The 12097-nt window shown below is 38.2% G+C and overlaps 1 protein-coding gene across 2 annotated transcripts in view; it reads right to left on the reverse strand.

Annotated features, from left to right (window-relative positions):
• Nucleotides 1–7128, reverse strand: part of C15H4orf51 (chromosome 15 C4orf51 homolog) — a 41756-nt gene extending 34628 nt beyond the window's left edge. The window contains exons 1-3 of one of the 2 annotated variants that reach the window (XM_088792586.1): nt 6686–7128; nt 5998–6036; nt 4494–4673 (exon numbers count right to left, since the gene is read on the reverse strand). In XM_088792586.1, coding sequence (XP_088648712.1) covers nt 4494–4673; nt 5998–6036; nt 6686–6735 — 269 coding nt within the window. In that variant the 5' untranslated portion in view covers nt 6736–7128. The remainder of the gene's footprint in view (nt 1–4493; nt 4674–5997; nt 6037–6685) is intronic. The other variant, XM_088792585.1, reaches the window with a different exon arrangement.
• Nucleotides 7129–12097: the final 4969 nt, after the last annotated feature.

Consider the following 12097-nt stretch of genomic DNA (forward strand, 5'->3'; position numbering starts at 1 on the left):
CAGGTTGTTGACACATTAACTAGCGGGCATACTTTATTCAGATTTCCTGTTTTTCCCTAAATGTCCTTTTTCTATTCCAGGATCCCATTGACATTCACTCACCATGTTTCCTTAGGCGCCTCACAGTTGTGAGTTTCTCAGACGTCCCTTGCTTTGATGACCTTGACAATGTTGAGGATTACTGATCAGGAATTTTGTAGAATGCCCCTGAACTGGATTGGGAGCTGATGTTTTTCTCATGGTTACATGAGGGTAATGTACTTTGGGGAGTAAGGCCCCAGAGATGAAGGACTATCCTCATACATCATACGAAGGGTAGAGACCATCAGAACGGCTTATCATTGTTGATATTATCCCTGATCAGCTTGTTTACAGTAGTGTTTGTCAGGTTTCCTCACTATAAAGTTACTCTCTTCTCCTTTCTGTATTCACTGGAAGAGTCATACACACACAGCTCACACTTAAGGAGTAGTGAGTTATGCTCCACCTCCTTCAGTACAAACTACAGAAAGTATTTGCAATTATTCCACATGGGAGATGGGTCCCTTCTACCTCAGTAAGGTATTTATTAATATTTATTCACTTTATTTTTTATAGTATGGACACATGGATATTTACTTTACACTTGGGTCTACAATCCAGTACTACTTTATTTTGTTGATCGAATTTTTCCAGATTTGGCAATTGGAAGCTCTTTCAGTTGGCTCCATCATTGTTTTGTTGATATTTTCATACTCTCTGGCACTACAAGATACCCCAAACTCATCTTGTGTATCTCCTGTCCCATTTAAGAATTGCCATTTCTCCAAGAAACCTCAGTTCCTTTATTGGAGAATGGTATTAGAAACCAAAATCTTGGTATTAGTTGTGGTTGTTGTTAGAAGATATTGTTTCTAGTCTCTCAGCTGATGGTCCATACTGGACCATAAGGACTGCATATAGAGACTGTCTTCCAGAGAACAAAGAAAAGCATGTGTATATGAACCTGTGCATTTATACAATCCTATAAATCTTTTTATATGTAACCACCTATATCAATATTAAGCTAAATATGAATTCATACCAATTTATCCAATTCTAATCCATTACCATGGATTATTCTAGTCTCTTCCCCTTGTTTATGTTTAACCTCCCACTCCAACAGCAAGAAATCTGACTCCCACCATCCACCATCCATTCACTTAATTGTTCATAGTGGTTTCAGAATTGTTACCTGCCCACACCCCAGGGGAAACAACTTTATCAACCAGAGCATAGCACTTACGTACAGTTCCTTTAACCTTTTAGCCTTACAAATTCCATTCATTTCCAAAGTTACTTAGACCAGCACCTTATTCCCACACCCCTTTCAGTGAGGTTATTTCATACATTTGTAATGCAACAGTCCTTTGTCATATTTTGTATTTCATCCTGGGATTCCCCTAGTGTCCTAAATAATTGCTTAAATTTATATATATTAAGGTTTACTCTTTGTTCTATAAAGTTCTATGGGTTTTCACAAAAATGGAATGTCTTATATTCACCATTATAATATCATACAGAATAAGTTCACTGACATAAAAAAAAAAATCCCTGTGCTTTACCTGTCAACCCTCACCCATACTCTGACAACCACAAATCTGTTTACTGTCTTACTTTGCTTTTCCGGAATATCATATAATTGAAATCTTACCGTGTTTCCCCGAAAATAAGACCTAGCCGGACCATTAGCTCTAATGCATCTTTTGGAGCAAAAATTAATATAAGACCCAGTCTTATTTTAATATAAGACTGGGTATAATATACTACAATATAATATAATATTCTTAAATACCAGATCTTACATTAATTTTTGCTCCAAAAGAGGAATTAGAGCTGATGGTCTGGCTAGGTCTTATTTTTGGGGAAACGCCATATAGTATGTGATGTTTTCAGACTGGTTTCTTTCATTTAGGAATATGGAGCTAAGATTCATCCATGTCTTTTTTGGCTTGATACCTCATTTCTTTTTATCCCTGAATAATATCCCATTGCATACTCGTAGATGTATCACAGTTTAACTATTCACCTACTGAAGGACATCTTGGTTCCTTCCAGTTTGGGGCAATTATGAATAAAGCTGCTATAAACATTCACGTGCAGGTTTTTGTGTGGACATAAATTTACAGATCAGTTAGGTAAATACCTACAAGCGTAACTAGCAGCTCTTATAGTTGGACTGTGTTTAGTTTTATAAGAAACTGCTACCCCTCTTTGTTTTTAACAAAGTTCCCTGTTTGTTTCCTTCAAACTACACATGGTTTGTTTCCCTGAGGAAGCTCCAGGAAGACAAGGGCCATATATGCTTTAATGACTGCTGTAGCCACAGCATGTAGCCTAAAAGACCTTCCACAGAGTAGGACCTTAATAAATAGTTGATTCATAAATGAATAATTTAATGAATAAACAAAACATCTGGCCTTAAAAATCTATACTTGTGCCATACCTTTGTCTTAGGAATTCCAAAATGCAACTTTCCCCTTATTTTAACCTTGGCAGACAACTGGAATTGATACTGATATTCCATAATAACCTGGGTTCTGTACCACACTAACCTCCATCTCCCAATGGAGTATCATTCTTTTTGCATCTTTATGAATGTTACATATTTGCTGTTAAAACTGATTCAGCACCAAATGATCAAGCTTTCTACCAAGTTTCCTATGTCTTGCACAATATGGGTTTTCAGTGTATGTGGTGAATAAAGAAGGTGAATAAAAAGTACTGTTGTGTATTCTCTAATATTTTCCTGACTTGACCCATTTTTAAGTGATCGGTCATTTCTTATTTTATTCAATAATCCCCCTCAGACCATTTTAATTTTGTAGCAGTGCAAAAATGTCTCTTTATAGCCTTACAAAATTTTAATCAAACAGCTTTTGCTCAGAACTTAAGACATTTGTCCTTGGGGCTAAAATTAACCAAGAAAAAGATTTTTTTTTTTAAGTGAATTTAGAATATAACCAGTACTTTCAAAATGAGCTTAATCTGCCCTTCATCTTCATTCATAACCTTTGCTGCTTCTTAGTCTGCAATAGAATAAGCAGTAGTTGTGCAAAGGATATATTTACATTTCTGAGGTTCCAAAAAAAACAGATAAACCTCACAAAGTTGTGCTCTTTTGTGGTTTGCAATGTCATGCCCTGGTTGGAATGATTCACATAATGATCATACTCTAAATAGGAAACAAGTTTAAAGTTCAGTACATTTTCACCAGATGTCATATTTCTGCATTTTTTTCAGTTATTAAATATATTTTTTTCTACTCTGATGAGTGGGTATGTTTGGATACCAGCTTTCAAACACTACTTTCAGACAGGACCCCAGCAGTCAGACAGGACCCCCAGAAGATTTCCCTATCTGGCCAAGAGGTGCCTTGACATTCACAGAATTAGCAAAGGAACTTGCAAAATTAATTGCAGTATCAACATACTTGACAGCTATTAAAAATGCAGACACTGTAGCTTGTTGGAATCAACCAGACAACTGGATTGTGTACATCCAGTTGGAAAGTACTTCTGAGACATTTTAACTTTAAGCATTGATTTGATCATTTGGAAAGCTCTGGAAAGCAATATAACTAATATTTATTAGGGTATTATTTGAGTTATTCCTTACATCTCAACTTGGAGCCAATAATCTGATTGATTTCCAAATAGATTTCCAGAGTTTAGACAAGATATTTGACAATGAATATACACAGGGACATATTTCATAATGAGTCCTCCTGTTTTTCCACATCCCCACTTACGCTGTCTGCAGTTCTCTGATCATGCTTGGGATTCAATGCTGTTTTTACTTTGTGCATCCTCGCTTCACTCAGCGCACCTTTCCTTTCCCCATCTTCTAAACAATCTCAAAGGAAACCTGCTTTACTGAGATCTTTCTCACAATCCCCCTTCCCCCACCACAGACACATAACATCTTCCCGCCTCGTGATGACTTAATTCTATGGTTTCAGTTACTATATTAAACTGAAATTCTTTTTTTTTTTCCTGTGGGCCTATCATAGGGCTTGGCTTACAGTAAACACTCGGAAAATGTCTTTCGGGCCCTCAACACTGCTCTCACCAATAGACAATACAAGGGTCGGGGGAGTAGAGGATTTAGACGACTTCCTGCTCTGAGGGAATTTTTCAGCTCAAACTGGAAAAGTAGAACTAGACAAGAAACAAAGTGAAATGCTCAGGGGCATCACTTTGCTGAGCAGAGAACCCCGAAATATCTACACTTTAAATCAAATACTCCTATTTTTATCTTTTCAAGAGTACGTACATTATTATATACTGTTTTACATAATTTTATGAGCACTAAATAGAGAAGACATAATTTCATCTGATAACTCACATTTACACAGGAAAATACGAAGTGTTCAAGTCTGGGAAGTCTCTCAGGTTTACAATACCATTTTTTCTAATAGCATTCTTATCTATTTATAGTGACAAATCCAGGTGCAAACTACAAAGAAATCTTACTGGCGACATGCGGGCCACCGCTGTCCTGCATTAAATCGGCTGCATATGGATTCATCCAGTTGTTTTTTCCGGTAACTGCCCGCGTATGTTGTTACACAAGAAGCTGACCATCTTGTTTCATTCTGCCAAGATGCTCCAGCCTTGCGTCTGATCAGATCAAACTCTTGAGAAGTAAGAGGGCTAAAGGGCAGAAGAATTTCTGGAGTCAAGTAGAAGAAGTGTGACATAGCTATAGGCAGCCTGCTCTGAATGACAACTTTTCAAGCCCTCCACATAATGAAGCTTAACTGTCTTAAAGTTGCCAAGCAACAGATCACAAAATTCCACAAATACCACCACCTACCCTTCCAAATTTTAACCAGCAAATTTGTAAGTGATATAACTTTCTGGCCTTTGTTCTCAGCAATATACTGATACACATTATGTCAGGAAAGCAGGTGGCAACTGCTTTTATAAATAAAACAGCGAATGCTAATGATGGTAGCTTAAGAGGTGGGAAAAGACATAAGAGCATAGCGCCAAGAGTTCACGTCCACTAAAGTCTGGCCTCCAAGGATCTGGAGGCAAACCTGAAGGGCTTGTGATGTCAACAATAGCAGGTGACTCAAACAGCTTCTCATATGTCACAGAGCAATGGTTCTCAAGCTGGCTGTCCGCAATCATTGATGGTAGGCTCAGGAGCTTTAAAATGAGCAGTAGCTCAGGCCTCACTCTCTCACTCCTGTAGATTCTGATTTAAGTGGTCTGGAATGGGGCCCCTGCATTGGTCTTTTTTAAAAGCTCACTCCTGGAGAATTCTAAAGGGCATCTGGGGTTAAGAATTAAGGTCACTGAAATGTCAATGTGATCTTTTTTAGGTTGACAGGTCCTAGTATTCAATCTATTCACATGTTTTCCTCCATCCTTCATTAATAATTACTCTAAATCTGGTTAATATGCTTGCCTGTCCTTCTCCCCATTAACAAACAATCCGTTGGCAAACAGAAATAGATCTTTCAACATTCCTCCTTTCTTTAATCAACTCTTGAAGCAGTAGTTCTCAAGCCTTGTACTCATTCACTTAACCTGTGGAATTCTTTATAAATACAGAGATCATGCCTCACCTTGATTGGCAACTGAGTGGATTCATCATCAGCATTAAAAAAAAAAAATCCCCATAGGTGATCGGATTAGCGCCGATGGGGCACAGCAGACATTTGGAGGACTGAGTCCCACCTTCACAGACTATAGGTTTGAGGAAAAGCCCAGAAATCAGCATATATATTTATATTGTTCCATGATTCTGATGCAATTGATCTCTGAATACTGGGAATACTGCTCCAGGAACTGAATTTAAAGTCTTCTAAAATGAGATGGACATATTATGGGGATGTGTCTCTGAGAATAAAATTATTTGCAAGTAATTGTTAGTATTTAAATCTAGGAGTTTCTTTCCTTAAAACTTTGAAATTTGAAACCTCAGCACCTTGCTCTAGAAAGATTAGGCAGATCTTTGCAGACCTACCTGCTTTTTCTCATGAAGTTGAAGGCTGCCTGGAGAAATCTAGACGTAATAAGAAGACGGAGATAAAAGAGTGAAGGAGGGGAATAAAAACTGGACTGCCCCACTCTTTTTGACCCACCCAGTGTCAGGTAGCAACTGCTTACATGCTTAAACCTTTAGCCATTCTAGCAAAAATGGTAGTTTCAAAGAAATCTCTGTCAGCTCCATATATTGTTTTGAGACAGGAAAATAGACAGGACTGTGAAAGGTTATTTGTAGGAAACATTTAAAATTTTTCCTTTTAGGCTGTGTAGGAGTCTATAAACAAATACATCCTAAGACAAGCTCTTTGAAAAATAAATTATGGTGTAAGTTACTTTATGATATTCCTGTCCTTTACATTATTTTTATTTCTTCTCTCCAAATCAATTAGGATACCATTTTAACAATTATAACCTCAAGAACCAAGATAGTAAAACTTAACAATTTCAATGAAAACATCTGATCTTGCGTTTAGATGGAATCATAGCATAGTTCATCAATCTATTAGAGGTTGAAGAAGTCTGTTAAAAATAAGGTGGACTTCAAATTAGAGAGTAAGTAGAACAGACTAACTGAATTGTCATACATATTTAATCTCTAAAACCCTAGAATTCTAAAGGACCTCACACTCATTCTTTATTCTCATTTTATCAGATGCTTCACTTACTTCTCTTGGACACCGGTATTCCGTGCTGATGTGTCTGATCTTACTTCCATGTTGAGAGCCTGCACTTAAAATTTCCTTTTGCAATTGAATTATGGCAAGTTATGTTGTTCAGTTATGTCAAATGTGAAGCAAAAACCTAATTAAGAGCACGTTGACAATGAACTCTGCATTGTGAGCACGATTTAGTGAAACTAGAAACTTCCTGAGTGACCTCACACACAACAAAACCAGCAGGGGGCGCGCATCTCACCTGGGGAGGGGGCATGCCAGGTTTCTGTCTAAACCTAAGTTGATTATTCTAATGAGGTGTTAATAGATATTTATTAAGAGTTTCACGGTTAAGTAAGTTTCTGACAAGTTGGGATACACATGTTTCTTTGCTGTAGGACTTAGAGACTATAACATTTCAATGGACATTGTGAATCTTTCAAAGGCGCCTAGATCAGGTGGCATTTCCTAAACATACTGGACTACAAAACTCCTTTTGTGGGGTGGGGAGCATCTCTGGGTACTGCTGTTCTATGGAACAGTCCAGGAAATGAAGAGACTAGTGGTCCCTATAGCTAAGACAGTGAATGGTCTGTAGTCTCTGGAACTTACTAGATCTTGACTAGATATCCAGCCTAAACCACTGACAGACTGGCAAGAGGGTGGGGTCAAGAAGTATTTTTTTAATTGAAATGTAACATCAAACAGTAAAGTACACAAATATATTTTACATGTGTACATCCATGTAACCACTACGAAGATGCATCACTTTTGTTCCTTTCCACTCAAAACAGCACACACACACACACACACACACACAGGTAACCACTGTTTGGATTTCTATCACTATAGACTAGATACGTCAAGCTGTATTTAGTGAAGACAGAAACTTACCGATGTTACTCCAAGATGATACCCAGAAGAAACCAAGTAACATAGAAGCCTGGAAAAGCAGAGTTCCCTTGAGAAAAAAAGATCCCATATGAAGCTGAAGCTTCCATCTCAGCAAGAATCTGTCTCCTTCCAGAAGGTGCCAAATCCTGATATTTGGATAAGTGTGGCCAACAGCTGAAGGAGCATACGTAATATGTTCTAGTTAATAACTTTGAGTCTGTCAGTTATAACAATATTAACTCTCAGTCCTTCATCTTGCAATAATTTCTCCATGCTTACCAGCTGTGTAATTTGGAAATTTTTAGTAACTTACTTATCAAAAACTGTGGTACACAGTCTGAAGGACACAGGAAACACAGAACCAACAGCAATAGGACTAGACAGAAATAAAAGGGTAAAGTGCAAAGGAACAGGAAAAGGAAATTGATAAAATTGGTGAGGAGAAACCTACCTAAAAGAGTCTTTTTTCTTTTCTTTCTTGACATTTATTTTTCGTTATGTTTACTATTTGAAAACTGAAATTAACTTCAAACAGTGTACAAACTTTGATCCCAATTTTGTTTAATAAAAAGTACATGTGTGTTTATGTATTTATAAGAAAAGACCTAGTGGGTTATATATAAAGTGTTAATACTTATTATAGCTGAGTAGAAGGATTACATGTGATTTTTATATTTTACACTCTTTATTTTTTAATCTTTTAACAATGAATATAAGTAATATAATCAGAGATGTTATTTTACAAAAGATGTTATTTTACAAAAACTAAAACCAATGGAACACATCCATATATAACCGATCTCCCCAGTCTTGCAAAGAATCTCTTTTAGGTTTACAATTACTCTTCTCTTCTACTTCTCTAGAGTCTAGGCCTTAAACAAACAAACAAACAAGCAAACAAACAAACAACTCTAGGGCAAAGAGATAGGAGTCAAATATGATTCTTTAAAAACTCCCTCTTGTTTTGGATCCAATAATTAGGTAGGGAAAAAAAAGACATACAGTTCTTTCAAGGTGTGTGTGTGTGTGTGTGTGTGTGTGTGTGTGTGTGTGTGTAAAAAAGACAGACAGCTCTTTCAAGGGTGTGTGTGTGTGTGTGTGTGTGTGTTGGATGGGAAATAAGGAACAGGGAAACAGATAGAGGTAAAGATCAGTTATATAGTAGACTCCAAAGTGGGGAAACTTGACTTCATGGCAGCTATTTTCCAAGGAAACCTGTCTACTCATAGGTACCCACAAGGAGGTAACCCACAAATTGTGTCACAGAAACAAACAAAAAAACAAACTCATTACAACTGAAACTAAAAACTGAGCCACAATAATCGGCAAGGCTTTCTGGATTTCACAGCTGTACCAGCACACAACTATAGTGACAGCTGATTTCTTCAGTTCACCCAAGGAGTGAGGGGGAAGCAGACTCACAAGCTGAGTGGGCCCATCTTCCCTGCACTATAAAATTAGCCATCACGGTATAATTCTGCTTGTACAACACGCTTAGTCTTACACAGAACCCAATATTAGGATAATCAAAAGTCATTGAGAAGAATATCCTAAAAGGTACTTCAAAGTCCTATTCTTGCTTACATAACCTGAGTCTCACAGGAGAGTTTCATGTAAATAATAACAACAACAATAGAAGCAAATACTTATACGTTCTAGATACTTTCTAAACCCTATACATAAATTTATTTAACTCAAACAACCCTAGGAGGAAGATACTATTATCCCTGTTTTACAGATAAGGAAACTGACCCACAAAAAGTTTCCCCAACGTTCCACTGCTAGGAAGTGGTAGAACTGGAGCTGAAACCCAGGCAGTGTGAATGCCCAGTCTGGACTTTGTAGACTAAAACCTCCATCTTTAGCTTGCTTTACTCTCCTCATCTGTTGTCTTCACCTATCTCTGCCAATGCACCCCACCCCTGCCCCCCACCCTTTGTCTGGTCCCATACCAGCTGACTCTCCCCCCTAATTACCTGTATATTACTGAATTTCATATTCAGAGAGGCTTCTAATCGATGACCTAATAAATGTGCCCGGCAGAGAAAGAATTAGTCTTTATTTTTTTAAATAAACTACCTTGTGTTCCCCAAGCTGAGGTCCACAGACTTCTACATAAGGAAAGAGGTGCACAGCTTTCTGTTATACACATCATTTAATACTCTGAAGATTCTGAAATCAAGTTTAAGAACCATGCGTCAAATGTTGTCAATTAAATATTAACGTGCAAAACCTCACAACCCCAGAAATTTTCCAAGCTGAGAGATTTGAAGCAATGATCACCTATGCATTCCTAACTGGGATTCTAAAAAATTCTGTTAAAAAGAAATTAATCTTAGATTATAGTTTCTGAATGCTTGACGACAAACAATAGGTATATGAACTCCTCAGGGCTTTGAATCCCACCTGGAAGGCGGTGGCAGGGGTAGGGGGCAGGCCCAAAATAAAGGTGCTAAAACGATCAGTTACTACATGTATGTTGGTAAGTCCTCTTACTGTTTAATTGACAGACCCTTCAGTGGCTCCCAATTCAACAGAAAGTTTATTTCCTATGTTGTTGGCTTAGTCAAATATGAACCCCAGTTCTACTCCCTTTTCTGTTACTAAATCTTGTCCACAAGTTTAGACACGCACAGGAGGAAAGTGCACAAGACCTGGGAAGAGACTTCCCTAGAACGACCACGGTTAATGCTCTACCCTCCTCCTTTGGATGCTAAATCTGCTTGGTGGCACATTAAAATGTACAGAGGTATTCACATGCTTGTTTCTGCATTTCCAGGTTATACCGAGGAATGCTACATGAGAGACACAACAGCCTTTTGTCCTACAGAAATGTGGGTATCCTGACAAATGCAGTTTTAGGGTACTCTAGAGAACTGGATTAATTCAATATATTCCTGCCCTTTGATTTGCCATTCTTTGTTACGGATTGTTCGATATGTGGCTTTGTCTCTGTGGCTATGTATAAGCTTTGCTCAGAATTTATTCATTCATCCATTCATTCCATAAATATTTATTGTGCATCTATTCTGGGTCACTGAACAAAACATCATTTATTATTTTGTGCTGTACTGGTCTACTCCCTACAAATATATGCTACTCCTGTGGCATTTTTCCTGACACCCTAGTTAAGATTCGTGCACTAATCAAGAGCTATTTCAGTAGGGGACTGTGTTAAAAGATAGCATAAACAGAATACAAACTTAATTGGGCACACTTTCTAAATACTGCAAAGTAGGTACACCATGTATGATGAAGTACCTTTTGTTGTTATCTCGATCTCAAACCTCTGCTATAGTTTCTCAAAAAATGATTAAGGCTAAATTATTTTGAGCTAAAAATTCATATTGCAAATACTATATGATAGAGCTCGATGCTAGCGAAGCTTAATACACACTATAAGAAGCTGAATAAACCAGAGTGAGTTTTGTAAGGGTAGCACACTTTTTATGTACGCCATCCATTCCCCACTCTCTGGTGGGTAGACATTACCTTCTCCAGGCATAAAAGTCTGGAGTGGCCAGACATTTCATGATGACTTTTCTGCTGCTCATGGCCAATTGCTTTAGAATGTCTCTGTAATTTCCTGAATCCCTCTTACTGGAACTCAGCCTCCCAGACTTGTAAAATGTAGTCAATGCGCAATACTGAATTGTGGCGTATCAACAGAAGCAGGGTACCTTGTCAAGAGAAACACAAGGAATCTCTTGTGTTCCTTTTGTTTTATGCGTTTTCAAGGGACTGAGGGAAGCTGAAATTGGGAGGTCGAAATATATAGTCTTATTTGGGGTGGGGAAGAGAGTAAAAAAAATCTTTGTAGAATTTCCCTCGTTTAGTTAGGCTCAGGGGGTTGACAACTGTATGTTTCCCAGGGCTGCTATAACAATGTACCACAAACTGGGTGACTTCCAACAACAGGAATGTATTGTCTCCCAGTTCTGGAGGCCAGAAGTCTGAACTCAGGTGTTGGCCGGGACACGCTCCCTGTGAATCGTGTGGGAGAACCCTTCCTCACATTTTCCTAGACTCCGGTGGCTTCCTGGCAATCCTGGCCATGCTTTGGCTTGCAGCTGCGCCCCTCCAGTCACCCCTTCATCATCACACAGCGCTCTCCCTGTGCCTTTGTCTTAAGGACATCAGTCATACTGGACTGGGGCCCTCCAACTCCAACATGACTTCATCTTAGCTCACCACATTGCAAATCGCAACAACCTTATTTCCAAATAAGATCACAGTCTGAGATACTGGCGATTAGAAATGTCAACGTACCTTCTCAGGTGAACCTAATCCAAACCATAGCAATGACGATGATGCAGGATGAATACTATCTGGGCAATGAAATGTTCTGTGATTCACTGAGTGAAATGGTCTCTGTATCCTCTATTATTCCAAGAGCCCCAAGTGACTGGAACTAGTGGGAAGGAAGTTTCTGGAACCGGCAACATCACTGGTTTTATAAGGAGGTGGTATGATTTCTCAAATTCTTATCCTAAACAAAGATAGCAGACCTCTAGTCAACAATGACATTTC

This window comes from Rhinolophus sinicus, chromosome 15, assembly GCF_057876585.1.
Source record: "Rhinolophus sinicus isolate RSI-liver-muscle chromosome 15, RSI-T2T, whole genome shotgun sequence".
NCBI classification, from domain to species: domain Eukaryota; kingdom Metazoa; phylum Chordata; class Mammalia; order Chiroptera; family Rhinolophidae; genus Rhinolophus; species Rhinolophus sinicus.